Consider the following 17,475-nt stretch of genomic DNA (forward strand, 5'->3'; position numbering starts at 1 on the left):
AATAAAAAGTAGAACTGGAGGTGACACTCAGAGGTAGAATGCCCCTGGGTTCCATCCCCAGTACCACAAAATAAATAAGTAAGTAATATTCAGATTACAGTACAGTTTTATTTTACAATAGATTTTAAATTATTATAAGTTCTACAATAATTTCAACAAACCAGACACTCCCAAACACAATGCCAAAATACAACAATTATGTCATAACTGCTTAGTATTCCATATGAATAAAGATCTTTTCAAACATGGAAGAAATTAGTCTTCCTATAATTTAATCCCTAAGAACTACTCTCCTTTATAGACTACAATATTATTGTCGGTTTCATACACTTTTACTTTATAAAGAACTCCCACAGGAAGAAGTTTCTGGAGGTTTTCCCAGATATATACAGCTATATTTTCTGTCGTGCTATAAAAAAAAAGACAAAAAAGTTCAAAATGTAAAAAATAAAATTTGTTTAGTATTCATAGAAAACAAATTATGATACTGAAATAAATTAAACTAAAACTTTAGAAATGACACGGCAATCAGATAAAATAAAATGTTAAGATAGATTCTTTTTTTTAAGTGTGTTTGTGGTACTAGGGATTGAACCTAAGGTCCTTCTACTCTTAAGCTAAATCTCCAGACCAATTTTGCTTTTTTTTGTTGTTGTTGTTTTTGAAACAAGGTCTTACTAAGTAAGTTGCTGAGGGTCTTGCTAAATTGCTGACTGGAAATTTGTGATACTTCTGTCTCAGTCTCCCAAGAGGTGGGATTACATGCATATACCAATACACCTGGCTTTCAATTCTTCTTTCTTACTTTCTACGTAAGACAAGACAGTGACACTCACCTGACAACATCTGCAAAGTACGGCACATCCAGATCCAGATTCTTATGATCCAGGGGCTTCATGATTGCCTCCTATACCAAAAAAAAAAAAAAAAGAGAGAGAGAGAGACGAGTTCATTTCAGATGCAAATCCCAAAGGTTTCTACCCAAACCTCTAAGCTTTTCCCTCTCATTTAGCCTCTAACTCAAGACTGACAGGTGGCATACATGTGTCACAGAGCAACCTGATGAGGATTAAAGTTGTCAAATAAATTCAGGCCCAGTTCCCTGCAATGATTTACTGTCCTCATTGCTGAATGAGGGCAGAAACCAAAAAGCAGAAGAGAATTACTGCAGCATTCTCAAATCACAAACCACTGTGATTCAGAATTCAGCCTAACACTTCTTAAATTCTGCCAAAAACTTGCCAGAAAAAACTTTTCATAAATCAGACTCACCCATGGAACAATGAATGTGACAATATCATTACAAGGAGCCAATGGACACTATTTTATAAAGCAGACCCAGACTAAAATTATGTAAGTAATTCTAAACTTCTGTAATAAAGAATTTAAGAATGATATTGGGTTCTTAGAAGAAAAAATATAAATACATAAAGACTATTCCTACTGCTTACATATATTAACATAAAGTTTTTCCCCATCACGGCAAGGACTGTAATTGCCTTATTCCTTTTAGGTTTCTACTTTTAGCTCAAGGACAAAAATCTAAGCATTATGAAACAATCTAATTTTCCATATGCTAGGGTTTCAAGAAGCATAGGTATGTTAGTAATAACAGCAATAAGTTCTTGAGGAAAGCTAGAATCATATTTGTTAAAGTAGATTCTAGATCCACTAGCATTCAAAGTAGGTCAAATGAAGGGATATTCCCCATGGATATCAAGAAAATAAGTATCTTTGTCTTATCTTCAATTCCAGTTCCAGTCCCAACTTCTCCATTGAGGCATCAGTCTATATACCTTGACAAGTTACCTTCACTGATGGAATGTGTAGTGTATGCCAGGTACTCAAAAGAGGAAGAAAAACGGAGCTCTTCTGGCAGTTGTCAAGTATGTGTGCTTGAGACCTACTGTTGTCAGATATGGTACAATACTTTGCACATATATATTTTATGTGCCCAAACAGAACTCTATTGTTATGACTTTTCTAAAGTTCTTTGAGCACAGTGATATTGATTTGTTCATTCATTCCCTTATTTATCTATTCAACCAACAACTTTTGAGCATTTATTATTCTTTACCTGCTAAAAAAATGATGCACATATTCTATATGGGCTGACTCATCTTTGTATTCCTAGTATTTAGCCCAAAAACTCAGGCAAAACAGGCAAATTTGTTGACTCTACGGATAAGTAATGTGAAAAAAGTAGCAGAGATGAACTAAAGAATTAAGTAAGTTAAAATAATAGCATAATAGCAGGGTGTGGCAGTGCATGCTTGTAATCCCACCATTTGGGAGGCTCAGACTGGAGGATCGTGGTTCGCGGACAGCCTCAGCTACTTAGTGAGGCTCTCTGTAACTCAGTGAGACCCTGTTTCAAAACAAAGAATAAAAAATTGGGCAGGGAATGTAGCTCAGAGGTCAAATGCCTCTGGGTTCCATCCCCAGACCTGCAAAAAAAAAAAAAAAGAAAAAAGAAAAAAAAATAGCATAATAAAAACAGGTAGATGAAAAAAAAACTTATTCACAACTTTGCAAACAACTAATGACATGACCCGGGACAAGTCAGTTAACTACTGAGCATCTCACAATCTGAAATAAAGAAATTAGTTTGGATAACTTTTATAACATCTTAGAAGAATTTTCTGATGGCACAATCAGAAAGCTCTTTATTGAATATCTTCCTGTGTGTTATCTCTATGATGAACTGTCCAACTAAGTTTATAATAAAACCACAGTGAGTAAGAAAAGGTGGAAGCCGGGTGTGGTGGTGCACACTTGTAATCCCAGCATTTGGGAGGCTGAGACCGGAGGATCACGGTTCTCAGACAGCCTCGGCTATTTAGTGAGGCCCACTGCAACTTAGTAAAACCCTGTTTCAAAATAAAGAATAAAAAATAGAGCAGGGGGTGTAGGTTGGAAGCCAAATGCCCCTGGGTTCCATTCCCAGACCTGTTAAAAAAAAAAAAAAAAAAAAAAAGGCAGAAAGGTGGGGTTAAAATCTATCATCAAGTCAGGTGTGGTGGCACATGCCTGTAATCCCAGCATTTGGAGGCTGATAGGAGAATCACAGGTTTCAAACCAGCCTCAGCAACTCAGTATGGCTTGCATTAACTTAATGAGACCTGTTTCCAAATAAAAAATAAAATCGGGCTGGGGGTATGGCTCAGATGTAGAATGCCCCTCAGTTCAATCCCCAGTACCACAAAAATAAAATAAAATAAATCTATAATCAAAGGTACAAGTAATATTCAGAGAAAGAACAGAAAGCTTCAAGGAGAAAGCTGTTGCCTGAAAGAAAAGAAGAATTTGTTAAGTGGGGGAAATCAGGATACTCCAACAAAGAGTAAGAGGTGAGCGAGCTACATGTTTCCCCAACACTATAACATGACTGTGACTATTTTCCATTAAGAAGACTTTTAAGTCAGGCATGGTGGCATACACTTGTGATCTCAGTGTCTGAGAGGCTAAGACAAGGAGGATTCCAGGTTCAAGACCAGCCTCAGCAACTTAGCAAGACCGTAATTCAAAAAATGAAAGAGCTCAGTGCACACCTGTAATCCCAATACTTGGGAAGCTGAGACAGGAGGCTCACAGGTTCAAAGCCAGCCTCAGCAACTTAGTGAGACCCTGTATTTTTTTCTTTTTTCTTTTCTTTTTTAAGAAGCTGGGAATGAAGCTCTGAGGGAGCTTTTTTTTTTTTTTTTTTTTTTTTTTGTAACCCTGGGTTACAAAAAAAGGAGAAAAAAAAACCTTTAGAAGGCCATGAGAGCAGTTATTCTGACTATTCTACCCTACACCCAACTCCACTCAGAAAGTCATGGAACCTCAAGAGAGAATTTACTGGGGAGTTAGAAAGGGGTCTGCCAAAAAAATTATACCAAGGAGAAAGCATATAATAAGCACCCAATACAGCATTACCTCCATATATTTTTTGAGATCGGTCAAATTCATAACCATTCCAGTAACAGGATCAATCTAAAGAAGAAGCAAAAGTGAGTATTACTTTAATGAGGCTCTTCCCATTAAAACTTCTGGTAAACTACTACAGACCGTAAAATGTGCAGATTGTGCCCACATTTGCCTTCATCCCAAAGACAAGCCTTGATCTCGACAGAGAAGCACCACGTGCTGCAGCACCTTTCAGTGCCCGGCTCTTCTGCCTGTCCACAGACAGCACATTAAAGACAACACTTTGGAAGAGGAAAGGCCTGGAATGGCAGCAGCTCACCACACACAAAAGCCAACAACGATGCAAGTGACACAGAGGTTTTCCACACAGAATCCAACACGAAGGCTGAAAGAGGGCTCAGCAGTCTGAACAAATCACACAAATATGTTCAGCACATACCTCTCCATGTACTGTCACCACAACTATGGGAAAAAAGACAAAAATACCAAAACACAAACATGACTTTCAACAGATTAACGTCCAAGCACAAGTTAGCAACGTAAATTATTAGATCTTTGGCCCCCACAGCCATATGTCATACTTATATTTTCCTTGAAACATTTTTCCTTTTAGCTACTCGGGAGGATAAAGCAGGAGGAGTGCGAGTTGGAGGCCAGCCTGGGCAACTTAGCAAGACCCTGCCTCAAAATGAAAAGGGCTGAGGTTGTAGCTCAATAGTAGAAAGCTTGCCTAGCAAGTCCTAGGCCCTGGGTTTAATTCTTTTGCAACACACACACACACACACACACACACACACACACACACTCCCTCCCTCTCTCTCTCTCTCTCTCTCTCTCTCTCTCTCTCTCTCTCTCTCTCTCTCTCTGTCCTCAAGAGATTTGGCTGAGCCAGGTGTGGTGGCGCACGCTTGTAATCCCAGTACTCGGGAGGCTAAGACAGGAGGATCTGGGATCGCAGCCAGCCTCAGCTACTTAGTGAGGCCCCTCACAACTTAATGAGACCCTGTTTCAAAATAAAAAATAAAAAATTGGGCTGGGAGTGTATCTTGGAGACAGAATGCCCCTGGATTCAATCCTTAGCACCACAAGAAAAGACAAAAGAGGTTTAGCTAAGTAGAGGAAATTAGCCAAGGCCAAAAAGTGTATAAAGTCTGCTTATGATTGATGTTCTTATAGGAGGAAGGAGGATTAAGATGTTGTTTGATCTCTTGCAGAAAATGTAGCCAGATGTGGTGCACCCTTGTAATTCCAGCACTTGGGAGGCTAAGACAGGTTCCAAGCTAGCCTCAGCTACCTAGTGAGGCTCCCAACAACTTAGTGAGACCGTTTCCAAATAAAGTATAAAATAGGTCTGGGAGTATATCCTGGAGGGAGAAAAGCCCCTGGGTTCCACGCCCAGTATAAAAAAAAATAAAATAAAAACAGAAAGAAAATGTACATGTAGGTGTCCATCTATGCACCAACCTGGCACAATTCTGGACAGCACCTTTCTAAGTAAGCAAAACTACTGCTGGATCTTACATTCATCCTTTTACTTAAAAGAATGTATACACAGCTTACAGTAATCCTTTGTAAAAGCATAAGTGCTCATTTGGAGAATTTGAAAAATCTTAATCAATGCTTTACAAATAAATAACTTTTACAATTTTGCATTTTCTCAGCTGTACACAAATGCCATTAGGTATTACCTAAGTGGATATTTGAGAGAGTTATCATAGCCAAAGTAAGAGCAGTAACAAAACTGGGTATTCTGACCTTCTGTCATCTTGTCTGGTCTTTCTAATGCCACCACACCACATGGTGTTACATTTGGCTGGTTTTTGAAGCATCATCTATGTGCCACAGAATCAAGTCTTATGTCCTTGCAAAATCACTTTACTTTCTTTAGAGTGCTGGCAAAGTTTCAGACCCAAACTGTTTTTCTGCCATATAGTACATTCTTAGGCATTCTGATTCATTTTGATTCTATTAAGCCTTTTAATTTTCTGATTCATTAAAACATAAAAAGTATACATATTAGTTGAGTATCATGTGATGTTTTAGTACATGTATATATAATGTTTAAATTAGGTTATGTGTTTCTGTCTACTCACTGATTGTAATCATATATATATATATATATATATATATATATATATATATTTTTTTTTTTTTTTTTTTTTTTTTTCAGTACTGGGGATGGAACCCAGAAGACATTCGGCCTCCGACCTGCACCCCAGCCTTATTTTTTTTTATTCTTTATTTGAAACAGGCCCTCACTAAATTGTGAAGAACCTCACTAAGTAGCTGGGGTTGTCTACAAACTGTGATTCTCCTGTCTCAGCCTCCCAAATGCTGGGATTACAAACATGCGCCACCACGCCCAGCTCTGTAATCTAATTTTAACTTTAGCTTCAGCAATCCCTAATCAGAAGAAAAAATTTTTTTATTATGTACACTCCAAGACCAAGGAAAAAATTCTTTAAACTATTCCTTATTTTGGACTATCTACAACAGAGTAGACAACTGTGAAGTAAAACTATGGCCACAGGGCTTTTTTTTTTTTTTTTTTTTTTTTTGTACTGGGGATGGAACCCAGGGGCATTCTACCTACAAGTTACACCCCCAGCCCTATTTTTTATTCTTTATTTTGAAACAGGGTCTCACTGAGTGGCCTCACTAAGCAGTAGCTGAGGCTGTCCGTGAACTCGGACCCTCCTGTCTCAGCCTCCCGAATGCTGGGATTAGGAGCTCATGCCACCACGCCAGGCTGCTTTTTGTTTTTTAAACTGTAAGAATCAAAACAGTCATTCTGTCCATAATGCTTCTTTTTCATTACATGTACATTTCCTGAATGCTCTTTCATCCTTATTTAAGGGTAAAAATTTCATCAGTTTTTCTCTCACCTTTATAATTGTGCCCATGGCCATTCGGATTGTTGCATTTCCCAAACAATTTCAAGTTTTCTTCGTCACTCAGAGATTTGCTGACCAAAAGAAAAAGAAAGTTAGTGTGACACAGCATCACATTCAAGTCCCTTTCTATTCCTTTTTTTTTTGGTAGTACTCGGGATTGAACCTAGGTGTTTACCTCTGAGCCACAACCCTAGTCCTTTTTATGATTATTATTACTTTTTTATTTTGAGACAGGGTAAGTTGCTGAGGCTGGCCTTGAACTTGCAATCCTCCAGCCTCAACCTCCCAAGTGCTGAGATAACAGGTGATCTCACACCTGGCTCCCTACATTATTATTTGCTCTGGTCTTTGGAGTTTCACAATTTATTATTACTTTAGATCGCTAACTGGAGAAATCACTTGTTTTGGGGGGGAATTGGGTGCTGCAGATTGAACATAGGGGCATTCTACTTCCGAGGTACAACCCAGCCCTATTTTATTTATTTGGAAACAGAGTCTCGCTAAGTTGTTAAGAGCCTTGCTAGATGGCTGAGGCTAACTTCCAGTCCTCCTGTCTCAACCTTGCAAGTCCTGGAATTACAGGCATGCACAATCACACCCAGCAAGAAATCACTTTGACCTCATTACTCCCTATACATCAAGAATCAATGTATACTCCCTAATTAGACTACTGTACCAACACAAATTAGCATAAACAAACTCTGAATGTAATCCCTTGTTCCATAGCAAAATTCCAACTAATCTGCAGAAGGTCCTTCCGTTTTTCAATTCAACATGCATTTACTGAGTACCTACTATGTAAAAGGAAGTGCAGAATGAAACAAATATACAATGATAAACACAAGATATATGTATTCAGCCGGCGTGGTGGCACATGCTTCTAATCCCAGCATTCAGGAGGCTGAGACCAGAGGATCGTGGTTTGTGAACAGCCTCGGCTACTTAGTGAAGCTCTCTAGAACTCAGTGAGACCTGGTTTCAAAGTAAAGAATAAAAAATAGGGCAGGGGGTATAGCTCGGAGGTTGAATGCCCCTGGGTTCTATCCCCAGACCCGCAATAAATGAATAAATAAATAAATAAATGTGTGTGTGTGTCCTCAAGCACTTCAATATCTCCTTTTTCCTGAAAAAAAAAAAAAATCCTGACTTCAGTCAACTTTGTAGCAATCTTGTTCTATTCTGCCTATTAAAAATCCATCCAGCCGGGCGAGGTGGCGCATGCTTGTAATCCCCGCGCTTGGGAGCAGAGACAGGAGGATCGCGCAGGTTTGAAGCCAGCCGCACGCGCTGGCTTAGGAGACCCTGTTTCCAAATAAAAATGTAAAAATAGGTTTGGGAGTGTAGCCCGGAGGTAGAAGGGCTTCCAGAAACCCCAGTACCACCAAAAAAAAAAAAAAAAAAAAAAAAAAAAAATCCATTCAGAGTATAATTTTTAAATTACAATACTAAGCTGTTTAAGCTGTTGTTCCAGACAGAAAACAATTGGCCTAATGAATTTGTATACCATACCAATCCAATCTTATCCTGAGTACTTGGCACTTTTATGTTTGAGTTTCCTGTTATATAATCCCTTTCTTTTTGAGATCTTTATTTAAAGAAAAAAAAATACTCCCATTTTCTCCTACTTCTCACACTTAAGAGTGCCACAGTTCAGTCTTACACAAAACTGACCACGGTATAAATTCCTTGCAAGGAGCAGTAACAAGTGTGTGTTGGTTTCTGAAGCATCACCTGACACAGAACCTTATAAGCAAGAAACAAATCCTTGTCCAGTAATGAATGGCTGAATCCTGTTAGAACAGAAACTCAGGGCAGGGAGCTTGCTAGAATAGTGAAACTCTAACCAAAATCAAATTTAATTTTTAAATTTTTTGTACTGGATATTGAACCCAGGGGCACGCTATCTTTGAGCCACACCTTCAGCCCCTCCTCCCTTAATTTTTATTTTGAAACAAGGTCGTACTAAGTTGCTGCTCACTGGCCTCGAACCTGCAATCCTCCCATCTCAACCTCCCACGTGCTGGGATTACAGGAGTACTCCAGGCTCCAGGCTCAAAACCTCCTCTTCGGTGCAGCCAGGCAGCCTGGGAGCTTGAGTTCAAAATCTCACCTGCGCTACCTGCTTAGGAAACTGAGCAACAGGGTTCACCACATCTTTGGTTGCACGTGATATAGCGTGCCTTTTAATTACACTGTATTTTATATTAGACGTGGCACGTGCTCACGCTCCTGGCTGTGTAGCTCACACCCCTGGGCGCTCCCCACCTCCAGGCTCGTGTCGGGGCGCTGACCTCCCGGCCGCCCAGCAGGCCCGGACACCGCGAGGCGCGTCTCCCCGGGAGGCCGCCCCCACAGACAGGTGCGCGCCTCCCGCTGTGGGGCCTGCGGGCACACCCCACCTGTGCAGCCGGTGGCTCGCACTGAAGGAGACCAGGCGGGATACGCGGGCCCGCGGGCCCTGGCCTGAACCCGGCGCACTCATCCTCCGCACCTCCCGCGGGCTGGGCTGGGTGGGCGGGGCGATGTCTGCGCCTGCGCAGTGCCGGCTCGCGCGCCCCCGGAAGTGCTCTCTACTTGGGTTCCGGCCCTCCCCCGACCCAGCAGCGCCGCCTGGAGGGGATGGAGGCAATTACAGGTGTCTCATCTGCGCATCTTTGGAGAGGTAGACTAGGCATGCCCTGGAGCTGTGCGTGCGACGGTGTTTGTTTATTTGTTTGTTTGTTTGTTCGTTCGTTCGTTCGTTCGTTTGTTCGTTCGTTGTGGTGATGGAGATTGAACCTAGAGGGATTCTACCTCAAACAGAGCCTAAGTTGCGGAGACCATTCTACCTCTGAATTATACCCCAAGCCCAATTTTACTTTTTAAATTTGAAACAAGGTCTCACTAAATTGCCGAAGCTGCCTCCGAACTTGCGATCTCCGCCTCAGCTTCGGAAGCACTGGGATTACAGGCCTGTGCCACTACGACCATCTTTTTTTTTTTTTTTTTTTTTTTAACCCCCAGTACTAGGGATTGAACCCAGTGGTATTCTTCCTCTGACCCAAACCCCGGGCCTATTTTTTATTCTTTATTTTGAAATCGTGTCTCACTAAGTTGCAGAGAGCTTCACTAAATTGTTGAGGCTGCCCACAAACCTGCGATCCTCCTGTCTCAGCCTCCCAAGTACTGGGATTACAAAAGTGTGCCACTGTCCAACCCAGATTTTTAATTTAAAAAATCTGCTCATCTTGACTTCCGGGAAGATGGCAACCGAGAAAAGCGGGGCTTAAGAGTCCCGCTAACAACCAATCTCCATTACCACAAAAAGAGCGCCTTTCATAGCCAGAAAACACCATCACCAGAAAAACAAAAAAACCACCAGGCTCCAGAGAGAAAGCGGACTGAGAACAGAGCTCAGGGCCACAGAGGAGACACACGCGCCCGAGGACGCGGCAGCAGCGCCATACTGCCGGCGGCAGCGGCGAACTCAGCGGATGGCTACAGCAAGCCGAGGTGAGCCGATGCGGAACAGCCAGGCGGGATCTTTCGGCGCAGACAGCATTTAAAGCTCCCAGTGGCTGAGCTCAGCACACGCTGCAGGGATTCAGAGTGGAAATCAAAACCAGAGAAGAAAAAATACGCCAGCCTCATGGCCGAGGGCGTGGCAGAGGCGCCATATTGCCACCGGCGGCGGCAGCAGCAGTGAATTCACCGAGTCCAATACAGCTACATCTACGTACTCAAGAACAGTGAGTCAAATTGCGGGCCACAGAGGAGAAATCCCAGTATTGTGCCTCCTGGGACTTGACCCAGTGAGGGAGTGGTGGTGGCAGAGATATCACACCATAGGAGAGCGTGCAACCTGGCACCCCCCATAGTTTAAAGCAGCCTCTATCGACTCCCTGGGTCGGAGACTCTGTGATACAACCCAGTAAAGGAGTAGTAGGGTCTGAGATAATAGAGACTCGAGATCCAGAGCACCTTAAGTGAAGCCATAGTGACCCAAGGGAAGAACCCAGAGAAGGCACAAACCTCCGAAATCATGGGAAAGAGGAATAACACTGAAGTAATGAATGTGCACAACCCCACAACATCAGAACCTGATAAAACAGAAAATCAGAGATTTCTAGAAGATCAAATCAGGAAAATAACTGTAGAAATAATAGAAGTGCTTCGAAAAGAACTCAGAGAGAGCCAAAAAGAGATAAAGGATGCAATTAATGAAGTAAAGGCCTCAATTCAAAGCACAAACAACCGATTAGACCACATGGAGAACAGAATCTCGCTCTTAGAAGATGAGCAATCCAAAAATGAATGCATAGTTTCTAATCTAGAAAAAGATATCCAACAGCAGGAATCTGACATTGAAGAAATATGGGCCCATCTTAAGAGAGCTAACCTAAGAATAATTGGAATAGAGGAGGGAAAAGAAAGTGATACCAAAGGGATCAACAATCTCTTCAAGGAAGTAATAGCAGAAAATTTTCCAAATATAGAGCAAGAGGTTGATACACAGATCCAGGAAACTTATAGAACTCCCTTTAGACAGGATCGGAGAAGAGGATCCCCACGCCATATAATTGTCAAAATGACCAATGTGGAAGCCAAGCAGAGAATCTTAAAGGCAACAAAAACAAAGGGCCAAGTGACATTCAGAGGCAAACCAATTAGAATCACTCCAGACTTCCCAAACCAAGTCATGAGAGCCAGAAGGGCTTGGAGTAACATATTCCAAACTCTGAAAGAAAATAACTTCCAGCCAAAAATTTCCTATCCAGCAAAACTTTCTATCAAATTAGATGGAGAAATAAGAAGCTTCCATGACAAACAGAAACTGAAGGAATTTATGTCTTCAAAACCAGCGTTAGAGAAAATACTCAAAGAGATTAACTACAAAGAAGAAATAGGTAACACTCACCAGAACCAGAGAAACAAGAGTTTCCATCCAACAGACAACTAAGATTGGTTATCTGTGGAGATTCATTATTTATGTTAGTCTTACCTATCTCTAAATGGTATTGTTTGCCTTTATTGTTGTTAATTTTTAGGATTTCTAGTTGGAATATTAATATACCTTCAGATATAGCATTTGGAAATATTTTATCCAATTCTATTAGTAACTTTTAACTCTGTTTACATTGTCTTTGGATATACAATATTTTCTTTTATTTTTTAGGGAGTTTGTATATTCTTCTGTTGCCTGTGCCATTGAAATCATATCCAAGAAATCACTGCCAATTTCAATGTTGTGAGGTTTTATGACTCAGATTTTCTCCTAAAAGTTTATAGTCTTAAGATTTATATTTAGGTCTTTTATCTAGTTTGAGTTAATACTTGTATGTGGGATTAGGTAAGGGTCCAATTTTATTCTTTTCCATGTAATTATTATTTTTCAACAATATTTAGTTAAAAGATTATTATTTCCACCACCAAATGTTCGTGGAAACCTTGTCAAAAATAACTTGACAATATAGGGAAGAAGTTAGCTCTAGGCTTGTATTTAACTCCAATGGTCTATATATCTGCCTTTAGAACAGTACTACACTGTTTCAATTATTGTAGCTTTATATGGTTTGAAATCAGAAAATATACATCTTCTAGCTTTGTTTTTGCTTCGAGATTGTTTTGGGTATCTAGAGTCCATTTTCCATATCAGGATAGATTTTTTTCTGAAAAATAAATATATGATAGTTTCACCTAAAAAAAAGAAAAAAATATTCTCTGGTAAGAAAGAAAGCAAAAAGAAATATTGAAATGTTATCTTTAAGTCATCAAAAGCTTGGTATCAGACAAATGAAACTGTTATGTGAGATTATCATTTTTAATTTTGGATAAATTGCTATAATACTAGATGTCAACCACTAAGCCAAGCATGGGAGGGAGGGATGGGGAGAGAATGGGGTGGGGATCGGGTGGGGGCTGACTGGGCGATGTGTGCATGTTTGTCTACAAAAGTTTGTATCCCACTATGATGTATGAATACAGTGCACCAATAAAAATAAATTTAAAAAAAAAATCTGCTCATCTTGAGGCCACACCATACACTTAGGTAAGGGCACATTTTGTGTCCTCCAGTGACCTCCTTAAGCCTCTATTCCAACTCTGGTCTAGAAAACCCTGGATTAATTAGAATAGAAAACTGTAGTGTCTGGGTATGCTATCCGGTGAGCCCCACAGTCCACTTAATGCATAAAAAGAGCCAGAATTTGAGAGCATCTGAAGGACTTCAGGTATGAGACTAAGTTCCAACTGTTGTATTAATGATTCTTACTAGGGAAAATTCTGAGGCCATCCTGACATATGCCTACATGGACCACATGGATCTAAACACATGCACCCACCAACACGGGCATGGCAAGTCTTGAGCTAATCTGGACACCTTGGGAGTGAAAGGGCCTTGTCTCCTCACATCTCCTCACAAGGATGTTTCCAGTGGCACGTCACCTCTTGCCTCTGTTCTGTCGTTAAGTATGTCCTGGGCACCTACTATGTGGCTGGCACAGGTCCAGGCACTGGGGTCGACAACTTACATTGTATATGAGAAAAATCAAATGATGAAAAGCAGAGTAAGTCAGTGATTAATAATAGACTAGTTTCCTGTTCATTTAGAAAAGGAAGATAAAATCATAGAGATAGAAGCATAGATCCCAATGGTGATTTCTCAAAATGTCTCCTGTGTATAGTTATATACTGTATTTGTTCTGCATGATATTATTAATGCTGTATAGCAAACATTCTTCACACATTTCCAGATGTTTGTCACTATCCCCACCTATTGTACTGTGAATAAAAAATTAAAAGAATCAAAACTTTTAGAGATTTTTTGAATAAATACTATCTAGTTTAATCCTCTAACTTTAGAGATTTAACAACAAAACAAACAAACAAACAAAAAAAAGGTCCAGATAAATGTATTACTTATCCTGGATCACTCAGAATAGAAACAATATTTCCTAGGTACTGACTATATCAAAGATAAATATTCTCTAACATTCAATGGTTAACACATTCTACTCATTACAAAAACAAATGTTAGCCTGGTGTGGTGGTGCATGCTTGTAATCCCAGTGCTTGGGAGGCTGAGACAGAATTTTTCAGTTAGTGGGCAGCCTCAATTACTTAGTGAGGTCCTGTTTCAAAGTAAAGAATAAAAATTAGGGCTAGGGATGTATTTCAGAGGCAAAATGCCCTTCATTTCAATCCCCAGCACCACACACACACACACAAAAAAAAAAAAAATTCAAGGGTAGAAGGAATTTATGAGAAGTTGTTTTAATTACATGTTTGCTTGAGTGAACTATTTCACTGTATTTGCAGTTTTTGCTCTAAATTATTTTAAAAACTAATTCTACACAAGGCTACTACCAAATTCACACTCAATGACTCTGTTATAGGTTGAATTGTGCCCCTTCCAAATTCATAGGTAGAAATTCTAACCCCTAGTATCTCTGAATATAACTTTATTTGAAAAGAAGGTTTTTATAGATGTTAGTTCAGATGCAATCAGTAGGCTGGACCCTAATGCAATATGACGAGTGGAGTGTCCTTATAAAAAGGGAAAATTTAGCCAAGTCTGAAAGTACATACCTATAGTCTCAGCTATTTGGGAGGCTGCGGTAGGATGATGACTAGCATCTTAGGAGTCCAGGGTCAGCCTGGACAACATAGCAAGGCCCCACCTCAAGTAGCCCTGGCCCTTACTCACATTCTATTTCGCTTCTTACCTCCCTGCAGCAAAATGATCTAGGCCCTGGATCCAGACCTCAAGAGCTCAGGAGCTCATTAGCACACATGCCATCCATCTCCCCCCCCCCTCTCTCTCTCCCTCCCTCCCTCCCTCCCTCCCTCCCTCTTCCCCTTGCTCCCTCTCTCTCTCCCCCTCTCCCTCTCTTTCTTGCCCTCTTTCTCTTCCCCCTCTTTTTCTCTCTCCCTTTCTCTCTTCTTCTCTCTCCCCTTTCTCTTTCCCTCTTTCTCTTTCCCTCTCCCTTTCTCTTTCTCTCCCACTTTCTCTCTTTCTCACCCTTTCTTGTTCTCTCTCCCTTTCTCTCTCTCCCTCTCCTTATCTCTCTTGTTCCCTCTCCCTTTTTCTCTCTCTTCCCTCTTTCCCTCTCCCTTTTTCTTTCTCTTCCCTCTTTCCTTCTCTTTCTCTTTCTCTCCCTTTCTCTCCTCTCCCTTTCCTTTTTTTCCTCTCTATCTCTTCCCCCCTTATTGTATACTATATACTCCTTTTCTTTGAGTCTTTAGAAGCGTAAGGAGAGAAGAGTCCCTGCCTGTGCACCGAGCCTTGGTCATGTGCTTACTCAATCTTCACCAGAACTTTTTGCATTGGATTACCAGACACTATGCTACAATTTTTAAATGCCACTGATATTTATTTAGTCTTCTTTAAGAACCTTACAGGTTGCAGGACCAAGGCAAAATTCAAGCATCCTTGGGTCAAGATCTTATGTTTATACTGCTAACCTTTATATATTTTAATTTTACTCCCTGTATATAAGACGGAATAAAGGATCATAAACAGAAGAATGAAAGCTGGTCGTGGTGGTACACACTTGTAATACCATTACTTGGAAGGCTGAGAGAGAAGGATCACAGGTTCTCAGCCAGCCTCAGCTATTTAGTGAGACCCTGTTTCAAAATAAAAAATAAGGCCGGGCGTGGTGGCGCACGCTTGTAATCCCCGCGCTTGGGAGGCAGAGACAGGAGGATCGCGCAGGTTCGAAGCCAGCCGCACGGTGCTGGCTTAGGAGACCCTGTTTCCAAATAAAAAATGTAAAAATAGGTCTGGGAGTGTAGCCCGGAGGTAGAAGGGCTTCCAGGAACCCCAGTACCACCAAAATAAATAAATTAAATAAATAAATAAATAAATAAATAAATAAATAATAAATAAAATAAAACAAGGCTGGGGGTATAGCTAGGAGGTAGAATGTCCTTGGGTTCAGTCCCCAATATACCCCAAAATAAAAAATAAACACAGGAATGACCCCATTATATCTGTGTGCTTCCCAAAGGTCAACAGGAGTCATCTTCATCATGTATAGCTAAGAATTATTAAACCTCCACATTTTGTCTAAGTACAGTGAATGTCTTTTCAGGGACTTGTGTGAGGTGTCAGGGGACTTGTATCATGGCTACCTTGAACTCTGTGCTTCCAGTTCTATGTATCAGTTCTGTTTGGGCATCTTCCTGCCATCTTACACCTGCTATTATGTTCTGCATCTCACAAATCCGGACATGGGACTTAGCTCTTTTATTTTATTGGCATAGTGCGAACCCCCACACAAGGCATTTGTATGTGTGTAACACTTAACTGAAGAGGATAAAGCTTGTGAGAATTAAAATAACTCTTAAGGAAAACTGAAGCAGAAAGTGATCATGTTGGTCCCGGACTATACAGAGAACCTAACCATAAGTTCACTGGTGCCCAACTACCATGCTTGGGGGTTTTCTCCAGCAAAAGTCAACATGTAGAAGGAGCCTGGACAGTTTAATTGGTTCAAAACTGGAGTTCAGCCAGAGAATGGGATGTAACTGAAGAAAAGAGAATTTTGAAGGGGCTAACAAGAATGTGTTTTACTTGGTTACAGGGCTCCTGATTTAAAAAAAAAAAAAAAAACTGGTGCTTTAGCGGGGCATGGCGGCTCACACTAGTAATCCCAGCGCTTGGAAGGCTGAGACAGGAAGATTGCAAAGATTCAAAGCCAGCCTCTGCTACTTATTGAGGCTCTTAGCAACATAGTGAGACCCTGTTTCCAAATAAAATACAAAATATCCAGCTTGTAATCCCCACACTTCGGAGGCTGTAACAGGAGGATCACGTAGGTTTGAAGCCAGCCTCAGCTACTTAGTGAGGGTCTCAGCAACTTAGTGAGAACCTGTTTCCAAATAAAATATAAAATAGGTCTGGGAGTATAGGCTGAAGGTAGAAAGCCCCTGGGTTCCAACCCCAGTACCACCAAAAAAAAAAAATTTAATTAAAAAAACAAATAAAATACAAGATAGGTCTGGGAGTATAGCCCGAAGGTAGAAAGCCTCTGGGTTCCATCCCCAGCACCACAAAAAAAGAAAAGAAAAGAAAAGAGAAAAGGAAAGAAAGAAGAGAAGAGAAGAGAAGAGAAGAGAAGAGAAGAGAAGAGAAAAGAGCTGGCAGGTTTTAGAAATGTGAAAGTTATACGGTCTCTACTGCCACCTATTGCCCGACTAAAGGAAGAACTACTGGCTTTTCATCAATCCCTGAAGAAAAAATGCCTGATTTTAGTAATGTTCCTCAAAATAACCACCTCCCCTAAAGGTTAGACGGAGGCAAAAATAGGATGGAAGCAGGTGGTCTATAGAAGGGGAAAGCAACTGCAGTAGCATCTGATAATCTGCTACAGATCACAATGAAACAGACAGTTTAGAAGAGGCCCCCAAGCATGATAGAGCTGGCTTCCTGCCCTAGTACCTCACATCCAGTGGTAACAGACAGGTTGTGATGGAAAAAACGAGGTGCTTTATAGATATGGATTTAGAACCTACTATGAGCTGGGTGTGGTGGCACACACTTGTAATCCCAGCATTCGGGAGGCTGAGACAGAAGGATCGCAGCTCACAGACAGCCTCAGCTACTTAGTGAGGCCCTCTGCAACTTAACGAGACCCCCGTTTCAAAATAAAAATACAAAATAAGGCAGGAAGTGTAGCTCGGAGGGCAA

General features: G+C 40.8%; 1 protein-coding gene across 2 annotated transcripts; it reads right to left on the reverse strand.

Annotated features, from left to right (window-relative positions):
- Nucleotides 1-285: 285 nt before the first annotated feature.
- PTS (6-pyruvoyltetrahydropterin synthase) lies at nt 286-9,285 on the reverse strand (the record flags this gene model as incomplete). Of its 2 annotated transcripts, XM_080718951.1 has the most annotated exons (6): nt 286-409; nt 837-907; nt 3,919-3,975; nt 4,349-4,371; nt 6,795-6,874; nt 9,203-9,285. In XM_080718951.1, the coding sequence occupies 6 exons, from the start codon at nt 9,283-9,285 to the stop codon at nt 286-288; spliced, it is 438 nt and encodes a 145-aa protein (XP_080575077.1). The 2 variants fall into 2 exon arrangements, with proteins under 2 accessions (XP_080575077.1, XP_080575078.1); XM_080718952.1 differs by lacking the exons at nt 4,349-4,371; nt 9,203-9,285 and having other exon boundaries at nt 6,795-6,818.
- Between the last annotated feature and the right edge of the window lie 8,190 nt (nt 9,286-17,475).

The sequence above is a fragment of the Muscardinus avellanarius genome, assembly GCF_963383645.1.
Source record: "Muscardinus avellanarius genome assembly, chromosome: 1".
Classification (NCBI taxonomy): domain Eukaryota; kingdom Metazoa; phylum Chordata; class Mammalia; order Rodentia; family Gliridae; genus Muscardinus; species Muscardinus avellanarius.